Source organism: Ipomoea triloba, chromosome 8 (assembly GCF_003576645.1).
Source record: "Ipomoea triloba cultivar NCNSP0323 chromosome 8, ASM357664v1".
NCBI lineage: Eukaryota > Viridiplantae > Streptophyta > Magnoliopsida > Solanales > Convolvulaceae > Ipomoea > Ipomoea triloba.
This window is the reverse complement of record NC_044923.1, coordinates 12,106,862-12,126,552: the sequence shown is the minus strand read 5'-3', so window position 1 is coordinate 12,126,552 and position 19,691 is coordinate 12,106,862. Positions and strand designations below refer to the sequence as shown.

The 19,691-nt window shown below is 34.3% G+C and overlaps 2 protein-coding genes, 1 long non-coding RNA gene and 1 pseudogene across 6 annotated transcripts in view; all 4 read left to right on the top strand.

Annotated features, from left to right (window-relative positions):
- The first annotated feature begins 1,971 nt into the window (after window positions 1-1,971).
- Window positions 1,972-11,661, top strand: LOC116027354 (tRNA(His) guanylyltransferase 2-like). Its single transcript, XM_031268930.1, has 14 exons — window positions 1,972-2,075; window positions 2,400-2,531; window positions 2,610-2,654; window positions 2,824-2,993; window positions 3,073-3,158; window positions 3,817-3,927; window positions 4,456-4,712; window positions 5,344-5,396; window positions 9,532-9,610; window positions 9,682-9,726; window positions 10,192-10,361; window positions 10,488-10,573; window positions 10,982-11,086; window positions 11,299-11,661. Exons 1-14 carry the CDS (start codon window positions 1,972-1,974, stop codon window positions 11,503-11,505), a joined length of 1,650 nt encoding a protein of 549 aa, XP_031124790.1. The 3' UTR covers window positions 11,506-11,661.
- On the top strand, window positions 6,196-9,069 carry LOC116027355. 3 transcript variants are annotated; one of them, XR_004099962.1, is made up of 5 exons: window positions 6,196-6,599; window positions 8,122-8,203; window positions 8,274-8,348; window positions 8,479-8,608; window positions 8,734-9,069. It is a non-coding gene; the product is annotated as an uncharacterized LOC116027355 (long non-coding RNA). The 3 variants fall into 3 exon arrangements; XR_004099963.1 differs by having other exon boundaries at window positions 8,086-8,203; XR_004099961.1 differs by lacking the exon at window positions 6,196-6,599 and having other exon boundaries at window positions 6,606-8,203.
- Window positions 11,662-14,209: 2,548 nt separating the features above from the next.
- Window positions 14,210-15,735, top strand: LOC116027253 (annotated as a pseudogene).
- A 3,278-nt stretch (window positions 15,736-19,013) lies between these two features.
- Window positions 19,014-19,691, top strand: part of LOC116027252 (tRNA(His) guanylyltransferase 1-like) — an 8,732-nt gene continuing 8,054 nt past the window's right edge. For both annotated transcript variants that reach the window (XM_031268769.1, XM_031268767.1), the window contains exon 1: window positions 19,014-19,299. The gene's annotated coding sequence lies outside the window, so the exon portion shown is untranslated. The remainder of the gene's footprint in view (window positions 19,300-19,691) is intronic.

The window sequence follows — 19,691 nt, the reverse complement described above, 5'->3', positions numbered from 1 at the left end:
AACTTCTTTGACTGGTTTCTATTATATTGACCAGTACGTGGTGCTTTTTTGTTTCCAGAATTTTGGGTTGGATAGAAGGGAGCAAATTAGGTGGTGACAGTTATGACACTGCTCATATTTGGACCAACTTACTTTCTCATTCAAGATAGTTTGAAGTAGCTATCCTTGAAAGGATTAGAAGTTATATTATATCATAATTCTTATATCTAAATGTCATGATTCTAATCTTTCAACAAAGGGTTTGAGTTTTTTTCTCAACAAAGGGTTTGTTTTCTTGGGGCGTTTGGTTTAAGTTATATAAGAGAACTAATGTTATATTTGTTTGGTTCAAGTTCAAGTTATGTAAGATTCTCAAGGAATGTAACATATCTTCCGGATGAAGTTTTTAGTTATTGGAAGAGAATGTGAGATACACCCAAATTTTTTAGCTAATTTTCGTTGTCTTATTTACCTACTTCAATTTTAAACCAAACACATGAATCTAACATTCCCAGCAATATAACATTTCGTAAGGTAATCTAACATTCCGTGAACCAAACGCCCCTTTAGTGTTTTTGGATATAGTTTGGGGGGTTTATTACTTAGTGTACCGTGATTGCGGATTTCCCATTCATTCAACAAAATTTTGACCAAATTAGTTGGGTTGATTCATAGTTTTTGTGATTGTTATTTGATACCTATAACATATTGTTATTATTATTTTTTGAAAGTTATTATGATTATTATTATGAATATTCTTGGTTAATTTAAAAAATCACTATGGTGAACAAGTCAATAAGAATTTTTTTTTTCATATTTTTATAAATTTAATTTTGAAATTGGTTTATTTTTATTACGGAGTATAAAAATAGTATGAGTATATATATATTTTTTTGAGTACTACTGACTCTGTTACAATGTAGTATTTTGAATCCACTCCCATCATCCATGTGAGAGTATAAACCGGGACACCGAGTGCCACTAGACCAAAAGGTCTTTGGCATAGTATGAGTATATAACTATATATACAATTTAGTTGCCAAGGACCTTGTGGTCCAGTGGCATCAAACCCTTCCCTTGTCAATATTTGACTCTTGTGCTTCAATAGGTTGAGAAAGTAATTATGAACGGATACTGCATTGTAAAAGAGTAGTAGTATTCAAAAAAAAAACAATTCAGTTTAAAGAACGACGTCGTTCTCTAGTGAAACCAAAAAAGAGAAAAAAAAAAAGAATGCAGCTTCAGCCTTCAGGTCTCTTCATGCTCCAGCGCCGATCTCTAGTCTCCTCTGCGCGTTCTGCAAAAAATCAGACCGCAACTCCGCATCTCCACTTCACACCTTCAGCCATCACGCCATTTCGCCACCGCATCTCCACTCGACAGAGGACGGCAGCAGCTCCAGCACTCCCATATATTTGAACTGTAGAGTTACAAACGTACTATTGGTATGTTAATTGGTTCCTTTTGTTTTTGTTTCTTAGTTGTTGAACTGTAGAGTTATAATGTTAAATTATTTGTTGTCATGTAATTGGATTCTACCATATATTCACGGAGATGCATTGAGCAATCTAATAAGCCATAAGGATGAGGATATTTTAAAAGGTGAAGATGTGAAAAATCAAAAGGAACTGTACTGCTTACTAATAGCTAAAGAGATTGTGTTCTGCTGTTCATTGTTCTGTTGGATTTTGTGTTCTGTTATACCTTATTAAACCATTTGATAGGGTTTTGACCTAAAATTGTAGCTCTGTTTGGGGTTGAGTGGTTGTTGGATGATACATAGTATTAAAATGCCTTTCAGATTTGGAGGATCAATGTTCAAAACTTGTATAATCACTTAGATTGATTTAAGTTGACTACTAGGATACAAATTAGGTATTCATTGAGGATATGACACCTCAATGCGTACCTAATAGTCTAATACCACACTAAACTTGTGCACTTGGAAGTATAGGGTAATAAATGAATTGAAAATCACCCGATAACGCAGGCATGGCGAACAGCAAGTATGAGTATGTGAAGTCATTTGAAGTTGAAGACGAAGTCATGGTACCCAACATCATAGTTGTGCGCATAGATGGGCGTGATTTTGGCAGGTAATATACATGCATGGCAATGGCCGAAAGAATGTGTTTACCATTTTTTTTCTCTTTTAAAAAAATTATCTCTCATTGTTACATTTCAACATCAATGAATTAATTTTGAAATTGGCCTATTCGTTTAAAAAATTCAAACCTTCTTGTATTGTGTCAATTATAGCCAAACCTATTAAAATTTGTAATTTAGTACAACTTACCGTCAAAAATAATTTTTGATGCCCTCAGTCATTAATGAGAAAACTCCTTTTAAATATGAAACTCATTGTGATTGCCGCATTTTCTGTTTGGGTTTTAATTATGATTATGCATTCATTTCATTAGGTTTTCAGAAGCACATGAGTTTGACAAACCGTATGATGCAAAGGCCTTGCACTTGATGAATGCTTGCAGTACTGCAATCCTGGAGGAGTTTCCAGATATCGCATTTGCATATGGATTCAGTGATGAGTTTAGGTACAGTGTGTTATGTTTTACTTTTCTTCACTGTACATGTATTATAACTTAATATGTGTTATTGTTTTGCCTTTGCAGTTTTGTATTCAAGAAAGAAACCAAATTTTACCAGAGACGAGCCAGGTATTGCATTACCTAATAGTCTGAATGTTTTATATTTGCAGTGTCTTATTACATTAGAAGTGTAGAATGTAAAAAAAAAAAAAAAAAGTAATATGGTCTTGTATCCCTTTCTTTCAGATAACCTTGAAATATTTGTAAGTAATCATACATTAGTAATCATACTTTGCAGCAAAATATACTCCCTTATTGTGTCTTTTTTCACGTCTGTATTTGTCACCAAATGGAAGGACTTTTTTCCTCAACTGGAACTAAGGATTCCTCCTTCATTTAAATCATGCGTCATTTGTTGTGCATCAATGGAGGTTCTTCAAGCATATCTCACCTGGAGACAAAATGAGTGTAAGCTAGTGTATAATTCCAATTAAATGTTGCAAAATGGATACTACTGCCTTATTTTATAGAGTCCTATTCTTTGCAGGTCACATAAAAAATCTGTATGCTACTTGTTTTTGGGAGCTTGTAAAATGTGGAAAGCCTGAAATAGAGGCTAAATTGATTCTGAAGGTGGTAGCCATTTAGTCTGTTATACATAATATTTACTTCAATATTTTACAACCCCCCTTCCCCAAAAAAAAAAAGAGGACATTGTGGAACCCAGTTCTATGATAAATAAGAAATTGACTTGCATTTCTTATGGTGACCTTGCATATTAAAGTAAAACAGCTTATAACCTTCAGCTCCGATTTCACTTTGTAACAGAGCGTATTTCCAAGATCTTATTACCTTATGCTCTGATTTCACTTTGTATCAGAGCATACCCAATTCTATTATCGATAACAAGGACCTCAAATCCTAAGCTCTGATCTCCACTATATAACAGAGCTTACCAAACTCTATTGCCCATAACAAGGATCTCACAACCTAAAGCTCCAATCTAATTCCCAAAGGTTCAAACTTAAAGTTCAAACCTAGATCTCAACCTTGAGCTCTGATACCAATTTGTAACACCCCAATTTTCATGTCTTCTTTCATCCACTTGATTGTTGTTCAAAGGCAATTTACAATTTGTTTACTTTACATGGGTTTATAGTTCACTTAAAGCTTAGTAGCTTACTGATAATATATTTGGGTATATTCAGCATAGATGTAGTTGAAGAGAAAGTTGATATTGATTGAAATGCAATATTCAATTATTCTTTTTTTTTTTCTTCTTCTTTGGTAGGGAACTCAAAAACAGGAGAAAAATGAACTTCTTTTTCAACAGTTTGGTATTAACTACAAAAAAGATGTTCAGGAGATATTTCGTCAGGGATCATGTGCTCTTAGGAAAGAGGTATCAATCTCAAGTATATGCTACATCCTTCGGTTCTTCAAATGTTCTAATTGGTCCAATTTGAAACATATCAGTTTTAGTTGGGGTAGAAAACACTATAATGGGCTCCATTTCATGTTAGTTCCATGTTGCATAGTGCATACTATCAGAGACTTTAAGATTACAGACCATATGATATTGCATTATGATCAATCTTACTTAGGAAGTACCACACTGAGGGAAAACCAGGTTTAAGTTAGCTTACATTTTTTTTTTTGTCATACTGTTTCAACATTTGGCATTTGTGTAATCCCCACAACGTATGACAAACACACTTTAGGGGATCAAAGCTTCCACTTTTTAATACCAGGAACTGCTATTCACCACATTTTTAGACATTTCCTGTGTAATTCATGAAGTAACATCCCAACCCCCCCACCATGTTGGAGTTAACATAAGGTATAGTTTGCAAATCAGCATATGATTTAGTGCTATTCTATATCTGTGCACCTCCAACTTGTATGTCATTCTATATCCATTATGATTCAGATTGAAGATATTGTGAAGTACCAGGAAGATGGCACTCCTGTTAGGAGGAGGAGGAAGAAAGTAATTATTGTGCATTCTGAAAATATAACAGCTAGAAGCTTCTGGAATGATCAGCAATCTCTTAGTAAAGATGTGGGTTCTTTTGGAGAATGCATTGAAAATATTAAACCTGAGTATATCAAGTCTTTCCAATTTGAAAGCAGACTGATGCCATCTACTTGGATTGTCATTCGAATTGATGGTTGCCACTTCCATAGGTAAAGTTCCTTGTACTTCACCTTTTAATGCTCATTGTTCCATTGGGTGCAATCTTATTGAATAAATAAGATAACTGCTCCCTCTAATGCATTTTAATCACTTTATGTGGTGAGCTAAAGTAATTTTTGATTGAAATTGTCAACTATACACTTCCAAAGTTATGAGATTTCAATTGCTGAAAAAGAGTAGTAATTTTCACGTGGTTTAATTTGTAACTACTCTGTTTTATTTTTTAAAAATACAAATATTATAATTACTGAAACTTATTTCATAATTGGTCAAATTGACTAAATGAAGAATGACGTAGCTAATTATTTATTTAGTCCAGAAAGTAGTATAAAACTTATCTGGCTTATCTGTATTTCCTTACAAAATATTTACTTTATTTTCTACTTTCAAATGTGCTAGTATTTCTGTTTTTCTCCTTTATTGGTTGATAACTTACTTTTGAAGCATCAATATCTATATTCAAATTGTAATATGGAATTAGTCATTGCTTAATAAGGAGCATGGATGATATTCTTAGCTTGACAAGCTTTATAAATGATATTTAATGAATAGTGGTGCTTCATAATGTGATTTTTTGTGTAATAATTCTGAAATAATTCAATATACTTACATATTTGATAGGTTTTGTGATGCTCATGGTTTTGACAAACCAAATGATGTGCAAGCTTTGAACCTTACACTACAAAAAAAATGCGGAAATACCGACGGATTTAGCGACGGATTGCTTCCGTTGCTAATTTAACGACGGTCTAGCGACGGATTAGCGATAGATTTATTTATTTATTTTAAATTTGCATTTAGCGACGGATTTGCGACGGATTAACGACGGACTTTGCAACGGAATAATTTTGTCGTTAAATACGTAGCTAATAGTAGCGGGAAATTGGCGCGCAAAATTTTGAGACAGTTTAGCGACGGATTAGCGATGGAAATTTCGCGGTTTTTAAAATTAATTTGATTAGCGACGGAATAGCGACGGAAATTATAATCTGTCGCTAGTTTGTCCAAAGATGATTTATTTTTTACAGAATAGCAACGGATTCGCGACGGAAAAAAAATTAACCGTCGTTACTTTTCTACTTAGCGACGGATAGGATTCCGTCGCTAAAAGTAATATATATAAATTTTAATAATATAGCGACGGAATGTAAAATCCGTCGCTAAATCTAAATTTGCCGCTTTTATTTTGCTCTAAAAAATAGGTTGAGATTATTTTTAGCGACGGATTATAAAATCCGTCGCTATATCTAGCGACGGAATCTATTTCCGTCGCTAGAAAGTATACCACACGAATTTTGTTTCGTGAAATTAGCGACGGAATTACTATCCGTCGCTATATGTAGCTATACCTAGCGACGGATTATGTTTTCCGTCGCTAGAAAATATAGATCCAATTTTTTTTCAACGTAACCTAGCGACGCTAACTTCAATTAAAATATTTAATTTGTAATGTTCTAATCCAACCCTAAGGGGAAATATACACATAGCCGCCACAAAGACATAGCAGTCAGCACTGCCCATCGCCGCTGCTCTTCTTCCTTGCGCCCACTGCCAATCGACGCTGCTCACCGCGCCCACCGCCGCTGCTTGCCGAGCCCACCGCCGCTGCTCTCCTCGCCCGCCGCCGTTGCTCGCCTCGCCCACCGCGCCCACCGCCGAACGTAGAACGCAAACACCTAGCCGACCCCTGCTCCGCAGAACGCAGTTGCGTCTGCCGTGCCCATCGCCTCCGCTCCGCGTAGCCCTCCACCGCTGTTCGGCTCTGCTCTCCTCGCCGAACGTCGAACGCAAACACCAGCCGACCTCTGCTCCGTAGAACGCAGCTGCTCCGCCGTGCCCATCGCCACCGCTCCGCCGCAGACTGACGCCGCTGCCTGGTATGATTTCCAGCTTAATTTTGGCTTCATTCTTTCACTTTCACTTATTTATGCCAATGATTTATAATTTATTTATTATTCACTGCAATATTTGTTATTGTATTCAAATCCCTATTTATCTAAATGCTTAATTTCTGCATAATTTGTGTATAATTTATCTAACTGCTTCTTATATTATTTGGTTTGAATGCATGTTCATCTCTGGCTAACAAATTTATTATTGAATAAAATAAGAATTAATTTTATATCATTCTCTTCCTTAATTAATTTTATTCTTAATGATGGACCTAGGCACCTAGCTAGCTAATTAATTAAAGCTTAATTAGCTTAATTAGGCAACATGTTAATTATTGTTGACATTATAGCCCTGATGACACACCTTACAGAATTTCCTGTTGAAATTATAGCCTGTATGTTTTTCATTTTGTTGAGATTTTGGATATTCACATGTCTATGGTTTATTAAATTGGGATTACATACGAATCATGTGATTATAGAAATGCATTTACAAGTCAAAAAGAGTAATCCTAATGGATCTTTAATCCTCTATTTTTGTAATAATCACACATTAATTATATATTGTTATAAAGCATACCTCAGGTGCAATGGTAAGACCAAATAACTTTTGGCAGCTCTTAGTCTTACAATTTTTTGCAGTGTCCCTCACCTTTACAACAGAATATATGTTGGATAATGGTGGTGAGATGATAATTATTCCTGAAGTACTTTCCAGTACTGAGTTTGAGATACTGCTAAATTTGCCCTCCACCCTTGGGGCCAGTTGGAACAAAATGAAAATGGGTCATTATTTTGTTTGTTTGCAAGGCTTCAGGCCTGAATGTAGTTTAATTATTAAATTCACATGGCCAAAAAGAAAAGTGTAGGGGTGTACCATAAGGCTTGGACTATCACTCAAAGGTTTTCCCATATGGCCATATGTGCTTTGTTTGCAATTCTTTATGTGCATCCAAGATGACTTATGCAGTATGGATTTTAATCAGGAAAGTGCATGCAAATATTTGATAATTTAAATAAAAAAAAAAAAGAACTGCCTAAGATTATCATGCCAGTTGTTTATTTTTATGTAAACATTTTAGTTTATCTTGAGGACATTGAGTAAATTATCCATATCTGATTCTCTTTATCTGCTTTTTTTATTTTTTCTGAAAGCATATGTTCTTTACCTTTCTTCTTCTTCCATGCCTGCCTTCTTTGTATTTATTTGGCTCTTTTCCTCAGCTACTTGTAGTTGATGATATCCCATATGTTTGAGGTCTTTCTTTTGCCACTTTTTTTTCAACACTATCCATATGTGACTCTCTTTATCTGTGCATTGACCTTGCATGTTTAGTTCAAACATCAATTTATTATTAGAATTGATGAAATTGAAGAAATTTCCAATAGCGTGCTATGTTAAGAAAAATGATAATTTTGTTTGAAGTTTTATAATTCAAATGGTACCTTGGCTGGTGTATGCTTTGTTAAGACTGTGGCTTACACAAATCATATTGTTCTGCTTGAGGCACTGGAGAAATGGAGTTATGAGCTGATGGAGAAGCTGCTCCCTAGACACTATAGAGATTATAGAGATGATAGACGAGCAGGTAATGAAAATCATGAAGAACTCTATTGACCTATTCATAACTAATTCATGTTATGTATTCTTTTATTCAGCTTATGTTTATTGCAAACTTGTTTACCAAACCAAAGGAAACGTCTACTAAACATAAGATGGTGAAACTGCGCAAGGTATTTAAACATAAGCTTTTTGACATTGTGTTCACTTAAATATTCTCTATTTCTGTATTTGCTATTGTTAATTCTCATGATGGGTGGGCAATCCTCATCTTGTAACTCAGCTAAGAAATCTCATGTACAGTTTGCAGATAATGAAGATCTTCAAATAGAGTAGAGGGCTGCAAAAAGAAGCAACAAAGTTAAGGTTGCCTCATTCATAAAAGAAAGGACAGGGTATTCAGTTAGCCCCCAATGCAATGTTTGATATCCAGGTCATTTCTTTGCTTCTAAAATTTCTATTCCATTGATTCTATCAGAAACACTACAGCTAAAACTAATTCATGAATACAAGCGCCAACTCTTGAATATATTGGGAATTGTTTATCACTACAAGCAGATGAAAGAAATGAGCGCACTAGAAAGAAAAGCTAAGTTTGTTCCTCAAGTATGCATATTTGGAGGAAAAGCTAAGTGTGTGCAGTACTGCCGGAATAGAGGCCAGTGGAATCAACAATATGAAATTTGCCGTGAATGGTTGCATCTTCTAGTAGAGGATAAGTTTGATTTTAATATAATGTGAATGTTCTAACATTGAGTGTAGTTTTGTAACAAGTGCTTAAGTGCTTCCAACTTATTAGATTTTGTGTATTAATATATTTGATACCGTTTCTAACGATGTAACACTCGACAATGTTATATTTTTTTTAATGTTATTGAGTTTGATTTCTTAATATAATATATTTTGCAATTATGTTACAAAAGTATAATATTGTATAGGTTTAATATAGGTATGGGATAATAATTAGTGGGCAAATTATTATTATTATTTTTAAATTTTAGCGATGGACAAAAACCGTAGCAAATTTGTAGCTAAATACCTTCCAACAATAAGAATGGCAACAAAATAGCGACGGAAATATCCGTTGCTAAACTTAGCGACAGATATTTCCGTCGCAATTTCTAACAAGTTTCGTCTTCTATTCGTCGCAGAGAGGAAAAAATAGCGACGGATTTTTTATGAATATCCGTCGCTAGATTTAGCGACGGAATTAAAATTGGTCGTAAAAATTTAGCGACGCCACTTTTAGCGACGGACAAATTCCGTCGCTAATCCGTCGCTAAAGTGAATAGCGACGGATTTTTCCCTTTCTAGCGACGAAATTTTCCGTCGCTATTTTTGTGTTTTTTTGTAGTGTTATGAATTCTTGCGCAGTTTCTGTGGTGGAGGAGTTTAAAGATATTGTCTTCGCATATGGGGTGAGCGATGAATACAGGTAATAGTTATTTATTTGCTTGTGTGATACTTCTTTTTCTTTATATCAGATTCTGATTCACTTTTTTTCAGCTTTGTTCTGAAGAAAGACTCTTTGCTTTATGAAAGGCATGCCAGGTAACTCTTTCATAATCCCACCTAGTCTTAAATATTTTTTTTCTCTTTATTAATATTATAATGAAAGATGTTTTCAAAAAAAAAATATTATAATGAAAGATGAAATTGTATACTCCTTGGCTCTTTGCGTATTGTAGATATATGTTGAGAAGTAGCTTAATGAATTGTATAATTAACCATAATGTGTAGAGCATATGGAAAGGAATAATATGTTTATTCCTATTATCTTCTCTTCTTTTTATTTTCTTTGTATCTATATTTTCCTCATGGAACACTTAGCTTATGCATGCTATGCAGAAAAGACCTTTGCCGATTTTTGCTTTGAGGTCATCATTTAACAAATCATGTTTTCTTATGTGAGGTTTAATACATTTAGCCAATTTCAGCAGTACACTAGGACCTTTTTGATTGAGAAATGTCAAAAAAATGCTGACTATTCACTAGCTATTGTGATCATGTGTGCAGTGAAATAGTCTCTGCCATTGTCTCTCTCTTCTCTTGCATATATATGATGAAGTGGAAGGAGTTTTTCCCCCAAAAAGACTTGAAGTATCCACCATATTTTGATGGACGATCTGTTTGCTATCCTTCCTCTAAGATTCTCCGAGATTATTTGGCTTGGAGACAAGTTGACTGTGAGTACCTTTTTAAGTACAAGTTTTATTTAAAATTTTCAAACAAATCTATGCACAACAATTCTAGTGAGGTAGTCTGAGAATATAAATTTCCCTTTTTCTTGATCATTTGTTTGGAACATGCAGGCCACATTAATAATCAGTACAATACTTGTTTCTGGATGCTCGTCAAATCTGGCAAGAGCAAAACTGAGTCTCAAAACTGCCTTAAGGTGCGTTGCTTCTTTTCGAATATCTTTTGGGGATGTCCCTTTTTAAGTTGAAGTGGCAGTGGCTGGTCTGTTATATACAATTGTTGGAACAAATTGATATCTTTTGCATATTTCTCCAGCAAATGTTTGTACTTTTTAATATTATTTTTATTTGGTACTTTGAAAATAGTGAAAAGAAAAAAGAGAAATATTCTAATAATTTGTCCTAGAATCCTTAAGGTGTATCATGTGATTCAAGAGAGCAAAACCTTATGGGAAAAAAATAAGATTTATATATCCAAAAGTAAAACAAAAACCTCACATACTTTTACGAGTATGAGTCCAACAATGTGAAAAACTGAAAATAGACCATCACTACCCACCAGAACAAGCATCATATACTCTGTGCTGAATATCTTTGTTTTGCAGGGCACTCAAACACGAGAAAAAAATGAAATGCTTTCCCAATTTGGGATTGATTACCACAATTTACCCGCCATTTTTCGTCAGGGGTCCTCTGTTTTCTGGAACAAGGTAGTTTCTCTGCTTTCCAATTGGGCATTGCTTACCACAATTGACCACCCTTTGATCCTTAAACTTTATGTGTTATGCGATCTTTACTTCATTTTCATTTTGTTTTATGCATGAAAATTTATTTCATTTGGAATGAACATTTTCTTTATATGCACATATATTTCGACATTGGGGGTACTTAAATATACTTCGGCTTATGCTGACTTGTCCAGACGGAAACAAAATCAGACTGCAGTACTGAAGGTGCAATAGAGAAATGTCGCAAGAAAGTTGTGGTTGAGCATTGCAATATAATTGATACAAGCTTTTGGAAAGCACACCCAACAATACTTGAAGAGGATACCCACTGTGTTCAAGCACTAGTACCTCAACTTGTAGCTAATGCAGCTTTTGATACTTGTAGTGAAGTAGATCAATAATTTATTATGGATCTTGATTCCTGTGCCTATCCAAAAGCATTTTTTGTTTTCTTTTCTGTGCATTTTCTTTAAAATGAAGTAAAGGTGGTGAATTTAGAATCTAAATCTCATTGATTATTAAATAACATTTGGCTTTGTTTGGCAATCTTCACAAAATTGTTAATATCTTTAGCTTTGGCTTTGCTATAGTTATGAATTCTGGTGGAGCATATGGTACTTGGATCAGGCCTGACCATTCAAGGGGCAATCATTATGTTATCATGTTATGGACTAGGTTTCATTTTATAAGATATATCATTGATACTAGTTTTATACGCCCATTGCGCGTATGGTTAATGCCCAATATTTATATTTAAATAAATATTTGAAAGTATATAATGCAAGATTATATAGGAGAAGTTTATACATGGTAATTGAATGTCGAATTTTTTTATTTAAATATCTAACTCAAAGTATATGAATCCAAGATAATATAGAAAATTCATTATAATTATTACTAAAATAAATGTTTGCAACCTTGTAAAATCGATAGTCTAAATATTTGGTCTAAAAATGATAGTCTAAATAAATACTACTACGTACTTTTTATTTGAATTTTCTAAGTGTTCTTAATTCTCTTTTGAGTAACATTGTTGGTAGCATAGTTGACAACGTCATGCAATGAGATTATGATATAGGAGCTATGGACTTTCCTTTAGTTGTTCTGCTTGGGTTCATTTGGTTCAACCATTATTGTTGAATGAGTTATTGTGGACAAAGAAATCCCTAGTTTAAGAAAAAAAGATTAAATAAATTAATAAAAAATTTAAAATTTAAAATATTATATATTCCAAAAATATTAAAAGGTAGTTTCTCACTTCAATTTGTTGGGTAATGGATTATTTGAGTACTTTCATTGTCAACAAATCCCCCAAGTACTTAATATGATTGGTTTCAAACTATTCTTTTTTATTTTTTTTTTATGGAATTAAAGAAATACATATGTACCATTTTTTTGGTGTAACTACTAATTTATTTAATTCAATAAGAGTAAAATAGAGCGATTCCGCTTCAATTTGTTGGGTTATTTGAGTACTCTCTTTGTCAACCAATCTCCAAGTAGTTAATATAATTAGATTCAAATTATTTTAAAATTTATTTTTCATAGTATTAATAAAATACTTGGTAGATAAATATATAACATTATTTTGTACTATAACTTTGATATTTAATTACAATGTATTGTAAAAATAAGATAATGGACAATGTAATGAATATCAATTGATAAATTTGAATGTAAAGAATCTTTGCATGAGAGAAAATAAAGACAATATAATTAATGAAATTATTTCTCTTATTTAATTTAATTTTTTGATAATGAATAATTTTTGCAAATAAAGGTATTGTAGACACATAATTCTAAATTAAAGAAATACATATTTATCATTTTTTGTTGTAGCTAATAATTTATTTAATTTAATAAGAGTAAATAGAGTGAGAAACTTAATTATGTCAAATTTTATTGAGATGGGGTTCGAACCTAAGATCTTTCTTATAGAAATTAATGGGTAAGTTAAAAGTTAACGGAATATTAACGGAGAAGAAAATATTTAACGGAACACTTAACGGATAATCATAAAGGTAAGGTTAAATTAGGTAATCTCTATTAATAATATTAATCTGAATTATCTTAACCATCTATTTGATTAAATAATTCATCTAAACCATCCATTTGATTAAATAATTTAACCGCCATTTTTTCTACCCATTTTAGGCCTAACTCTCTTTGGCTCTTATTAGTATAGTAGACATAATCATTTTTAGTGTACTAGTATATTAAAAATGGACATGTACAAAAATATAATGAATATATAAAAAATAACTTAGAATATATTAAAAATGAACTTTGTTGGGTTCATATTGTAAAATGGATTCAAAATTCACGATATAATTTGTCTTCAAAGAGTTCAAATAGTTTGGTCAAGGCCACAAGATTGACAGAATCCAAATCGCAATAGATGCTAGGCTATGAGAATTGGTAGCCAACTTTAGTAATGTCTCAAGTGGGTAAAACATAATTTTTGTATCTAAAAATCATAATTACTTTTTGTTGCATCAAATTTATAATGAATTTTTTTAATGCCTCATTTTCCAGAAAATATTTTACTGATTTTCAAGCACAACCTTAATTCCTTAGAAAACAAAATTAACTATGAGATCTATCCATGGACCGATGATACATGCAAAATGATACTGTTACAAACTTACAATGCAGTATTTGTTTGTGAGTACTTCGCCTCCACTAAAGCGAGAACCCACAACCTCCCATATGAGAGAACAACTTGATGCCACCAGACCACAAGGTCATTGGCAGATAAACTCATTTGATCATTAGTCCATATCTAAAATATGACCATTAAAGCCTTAAAATAAACATTGTGCAAGTTTATTGCATGCACACCTTTAGATATTGGCTAGAGATTCTCGTAACAATCTTAAGCTCATTGTTTGTTTTACCAATCAAACCAGCCATTATTATCATTAAAACCCATTAATTCTTCTGACTTTTAGCAAAATTCATTAACAGGTTTAGGGTCATAGGGTGGGTATAGTAATTATCATCACAGTACACCAAACACTTGTCACAATTCCAAGTATGGGTAGTTATCATCATCATCCAACAATAATCCTATTAATTAAACCGGTTTAGTTATGGAACCAGCATCTAATTAGCAAAAACAAATCATCGTCGTTAGAGTTGGCCAACCAAAACCTACCCATCTGTATTATGAACATGATTCTTCGCATTTAAATTGCACACATCATTGCTCTACTCCCTCACTCAAACTCCAATTTCCCAACCTGCATCTGACCTCAATTCTTCATACATTCGATCCTTAATTGTCGTCGTCAAGGTTTCTTGCAATGGCTTCCAAGGTGGGTTTAGTCGTGGCTGTTGTCGCCATGATGATGCTGTGGAACGGAGCGACGGCTCAGTCTAACGCCTGCATGAGCGCGCTGGTTGGTTTGACGCCGTGCTTGACTTACGTCACCGGGAATTTGTCGGCGCCGTCGCCGTCGTGCTGCAGGCAGCTCTCCGGCGTGGTTCAGTCCAACCCGCAGTGCCTTTAATTTGCCTGTTGCTCAACGGCGGAGGTTCGAATCTCGGCGTGAATATTAACCAAAGTCTCGCCCTCGCCTTGCCAGCCGCCTGCAACGTTCAAACTCCTCCGGTCAGCCAATGCAATGGTCTCTACACCTTTATATATATATATATATATAGGGTCATGTGGCCGCGCCTTACCGTGCTATTTACACATGTTAAGAAATGCACCACACAAATAAGTGCATTTCATATTAAGAAATACATTTTCATTGTGGTGCATTTCTTAACATTGAGTGCGGTAAACTGCGCGGCCGCACGGGATGCGGTTTACACCACTCAGTGTTAAGAGATGCATAACTCAATGTTACGAAATGCACCACAATGAAAATGCATTTCTTAATATAAATACACCACTCGATGTTATTTGAGTGGTGTAAACCGCACGGTCGCACAGAAAGGCGCGACCCATGAACATGATATATATATATATATATATATATATATATATATATATATATATATATATATATCCCTTGTTATGAATCTTAGATCAAGAAAAAGTAAATTAGGTTAAATTTTCATAACTGATCAGCTAAAAGGAAGAAGTATAATAAGTTACTTGTAAATTTGTAATCAACTTGGATAGGTTGACTCGGTTATGTTTTATATATTATATATATTACATGATAAACACTCTCTTACGGTTGTTAATGGTGTTTAAAATTGAAGCTGCTGTGCCGGCGAGTTCTCCGGTTGGTTCCCTAGCGCCGCCGCCGTCGGAGGCGAAGGAAACGCCGCCTCAAGTTCCCAACACGCCGGCAGGGTCTAAAACGGTTCCCTCGACAACAGCGGGCGGCCCCTCATCGGCGGCTGATGATGGCACGGCGGTGAAAGCTTCTTTCCGTTTTCTGGGTTTCCTCGTATTCGCTGCAACATTATCTATGGCTGGTTTCGGAATCTAATTTCCGACAGCATCATAGGGGCATACAATGCATCATTTCTACTCGATCGAGAGGGAGCAGCTTTTGACTGACTTGTACCATTATATTCTTTGGTAGTTTGTGTTTTTGAGTAATTGTACTGTAATGCTTGGTATTTGCTTCACTATGAGAGTTTGCATTATATTATATTGTTCCATTTTCTCACTTAATTGGTTTGGTTGGGAGATCTTGTTACTGGTTATTAGTTATTAGTTATTGCGGTACCGGCAATCTTAGCCGAGTTTATCAAATAGTAGAGTGGGTTACGACTAAAAAAATTTAAAGGAAAATATATTATTTCTACTTTTAAATTTACCCTAATTTTTATTTTTTTAAAAATAAAAAAGTAATACTATCATTGACATACTATATCCATCGTCATTTGTCACACTAGAGAGTAGAAATAGGACTCTATATAACAGAATTCCTAAATAAATTTAACCGGTGGTAGGATGAACCAGCACACATAAATATTCATAATTTTTTTTTCAAAAGTCAAATTCTAATTAATTTACAATTAAAATACAAAATACTACAAAACGAGAGAGAGGCAGGCAGCCGCAGTTTGGATAGCAGTCCTGGTCCAATCTGTAGGCTGCCTAACCGTGTGGGAAATTTCATTCTCAGTGAGCAACATCAATAGTTAGTATTTTTGTTGTTTTTTTTTAATAGATATGATTATGAAAGAGAAAATGAAAGGGGTAGAAAAAAGAAAAAAATATATAACAAGCTGCTTTTTCACACATTTAGTTGGCGCGTGTAATTTTAGGCATAGCTCAGTGTGTTTCACACGTATTTTACTAGTGCACGCTTCATTTGAGTGCGTCTCAATGTATTTCACACGTATTTCTCTTCCTGTTTGTGGACCTCTAAAAAAATTTAAATATTAGACATTCTTAATTTTCTCTCTTACATTCTCTTTCTTCCACCTCATGTTGCACTCCGTAAAAAGTCAAGAAACAACCATAGATGGGGTTGCTATAAGCAATACAGGCGGTAGAAAGATAGCATTTCATATTCGAGATGGTACTAGTCTGTGAATAGCTGGAGTTTACCAACTACCAAGCTAATGAAGCTATGGGTTAGGTGCTAGGTTGTGTTTAAAATTATCGTTAATCTCACTTCTATGCAATAAATCATGTACGCCATGTACTGAGTTCAATTGAAAAAGTATTGACAAAAACTTTGGATTATGACTAAGAGTTATGGTCCACCACTCAATCACCTCTTTTTAGGGTAACATGTTTGTGCTTTTATTATATAGTTAATCACTCATGATATGTCATGTTATGCAACATTTGTCCTTTTGTTGCTCAAATAGTGTTCGAGAACATCCAATTCCGTTTTTGAATTGGAAACAACTTCATACAAACGTACAAATTTGAAGAAAAAAAAGTACTAATTATTTCATAATTCGATTACTACAGAGTTGACAGATAACATGTCAATTTTTGTTAATGTGTCAATGTCCTTTTTATCATATTACTAACAGAAATTAGAAAGAAAGATTAACTTGTTGGATATGTGATATGTATGGTTAATTGCATTTTGCTGTAAATATAATATGTGCAGTCCAACTATTAACTTAGGCTTTTAGTTGGGATGGAGCACATGCTTCAATTGTCATCATGTGAGGAAATTCCCAAATTTGAATCACTAGATAAGGTAAGAAGCCAAGAAGGAGAGCAAGAAAAAGTGAAAAATAAAAATAAAAATGAATATTTGTCAACCAAATGAACACGTTGTGCGCGTGGCATCCGGGTTGTCCAAACAACCAGAACCCAGAGCACCAACAGCGATTGAGGAATACGAATATACTCGTGCAGTCGTTAGGGATGTCAATCGGGCCTGAACCCGATGGGCTAGCCCAAAACCGACAGGGCTACAGCCCTAACGGGTTAGCCCGATAAACAATTAGCCCAATGAGCCCAAAACCATTAAGCCCAATGACCCGATAGGGCTAGCCCGAAATTAAATGGGCTAGCCTAATAGCCCGACAATTAAAAACTATTTTTTATTATAAAAGTGATGTAAAACATAACATACTTGAAATTTATAGGTAACTAATATATATTGTAACTAATATATATATATACATATATATATAGTAACTAATATATACAGTAGCTAGTATATATTAGCTACTGTATATATTAGTTATATATAAATATATACGTAGTAGATATTAGTACGTAGTTACTGTATATAGTAACTAATATATACAGTAACTACTAATATATATATATATATATATATAGTAACTAATATATATAGTAGCTAATATATACTATAAAACTAATATATACAGTAACTACTAATATCTATATATTTATATATAATATATAAATAATAGGATAAACCGAATAAACGCTTTTTTTTTTATAGTCTTATAACCGATAACCGATCGATAATCGAAATTATCGGTCGATTCGGTTATCGGCTATCGATTTTATCTATTTTTCGGTAATTATACTCACCCATAACCGCGAGAATAGAACCATGTCCAACAATCCGATCGCCAATTGCAACAAGTGCAAGTAATTTCTTTTATTTTTATTTTAGGAATTTTTATTTTGATTCTGCAGCAATACGTTGATTTATTTAGGAATTTGTTTGGTTGAAATTTTGTGTGGGCTAAACTGCATGTGTACCAGATTATTGTTAAGTTTTAAAATAATGATTTGAATTGAAATTAATTATTAAATTTAACTTATTTTAGATGAAATAAATAATTTATTTTGAATTAAATAATATAATTTTGAATTAATTTATTTTAAAAGTATGTAATGATTAATAAATTAACATGAAATTATGAACTTTGAATATTAATATTTTTAATTTATTTTATTATTTTCAATTTAAAAACTTTGAAAGTTAACTTTAAAGGTGGATTGAAAATTAGCAATGCTAGTATTTGTAGACTTTACTAATTTGTTTTAACTTTGAAGTAAAAAAAAAAAAAAAAAAAAAGCCCGCGGGCCGGCCCGCGAACCCGCGCGGGGCGGGTTAGGGCTGCCTTACTCTTGGCCCGCGGGCCTAATGGGCCTGGCCCGTTAAGCCCGCGAAAAAATTGGCCCGCGGCGGGGCGGGCCTAACGGGGCGGGCCGGCCCGCTTTGACACCACTACTCGTGCCTAATTCTATTTCTACATTTCCCATGTCCTAGGTAGAGCCGTCAAAACGGGCTTAGCCCGCCGGGGTAGGGGGCGGGTTTCGGAAATTGAAGCCCGCCAAAAGGCGGGCTTTTTTGGCCCGCCCCGCCAGGCCCGCAGGCCAAGAGGGGCGGGCCTGGCGGGCCGCGGGCTTAGCCCGTTATTTTTTTTTTTAATATATATATATATATATATATATATATGAAATATAGTTTAGAGTATTTAGACAATTATTAATAATATATATATATATATATATATATATACTTTTAACTTCACTACTTCAGGAACCCTAAATCCCTAATTCAACGCAACTACGGTCGCCCTTCAAACTCCAACGCAAGTCGCCCTTCAAACGCCGACAGGCGACACTCCGAGTCTCCGACAGCCACAGCCACGCCGGCTTCCGAGTTCCGATCTCCGAGCACCCCGCACTCGCCAGTCGCCACCGCCTGTCCGCCTCCGAGCACCCATCGCCGCCCTCCCACTTCGGACTCTAGTTGCCGACGCCGTCCGCAGAGTCGCAGTCTCGCAGACCACACCCCGCACTCCCGCAGGCCACAGCCCACAGCCCGCAGGTAATGTATTGATTCATTGATTTGCTGTATTGATTTGCAATTCCATTTACATTTGCTGTATGATTCATTGATTCGTATGAATGTATGAATGTATTGATTATATATTTATATAGTATTTCATTGATTCATTGATTCGTAAGTGCAAAAAAAAAAAAAAAAAAAAAAAAAAAAATTATAGTGCTTGTTGATTCATTCTGATCTTTAGTGCCTTGATCTAATTTGCTGAAGTGAGAATGTATAACTCTGCGAATTACCCTTTAACTACTAGTAAGCCAAGAAGCTGATTTGATCTTTGAACTTTGGAGAAATGAACTCATATTATATACTTGTTAAAATAGAAGTTTATGTCTTCTCGATTGTAACTGTCCAATGTGATGACTCATTGTCCAATT

Coding starts and splice junctions, on each gene's coding strand:
- LOC116027354 (XM_031268930.1), top strand. CDS start 1,972: ATGGCGAACAGCAAGTATGAGTATGTGAAGTCATTTGAAGTTGAAGAC. Junction 10,574..10,981: donor AGTCTCAAAACTGCCTTAAG/GTGCGTTGCTTC, acceptor TTTGTTTTGCAG/GGCACTCAAACACGAGAAAA. Junction 11,087..11,298: donor CCTCTGTTTTCTGGAACAAG/GTAGTTTCTCTG, acceptor TGACTTGTCCAG/ACGGAAACAAAATCAGACTG.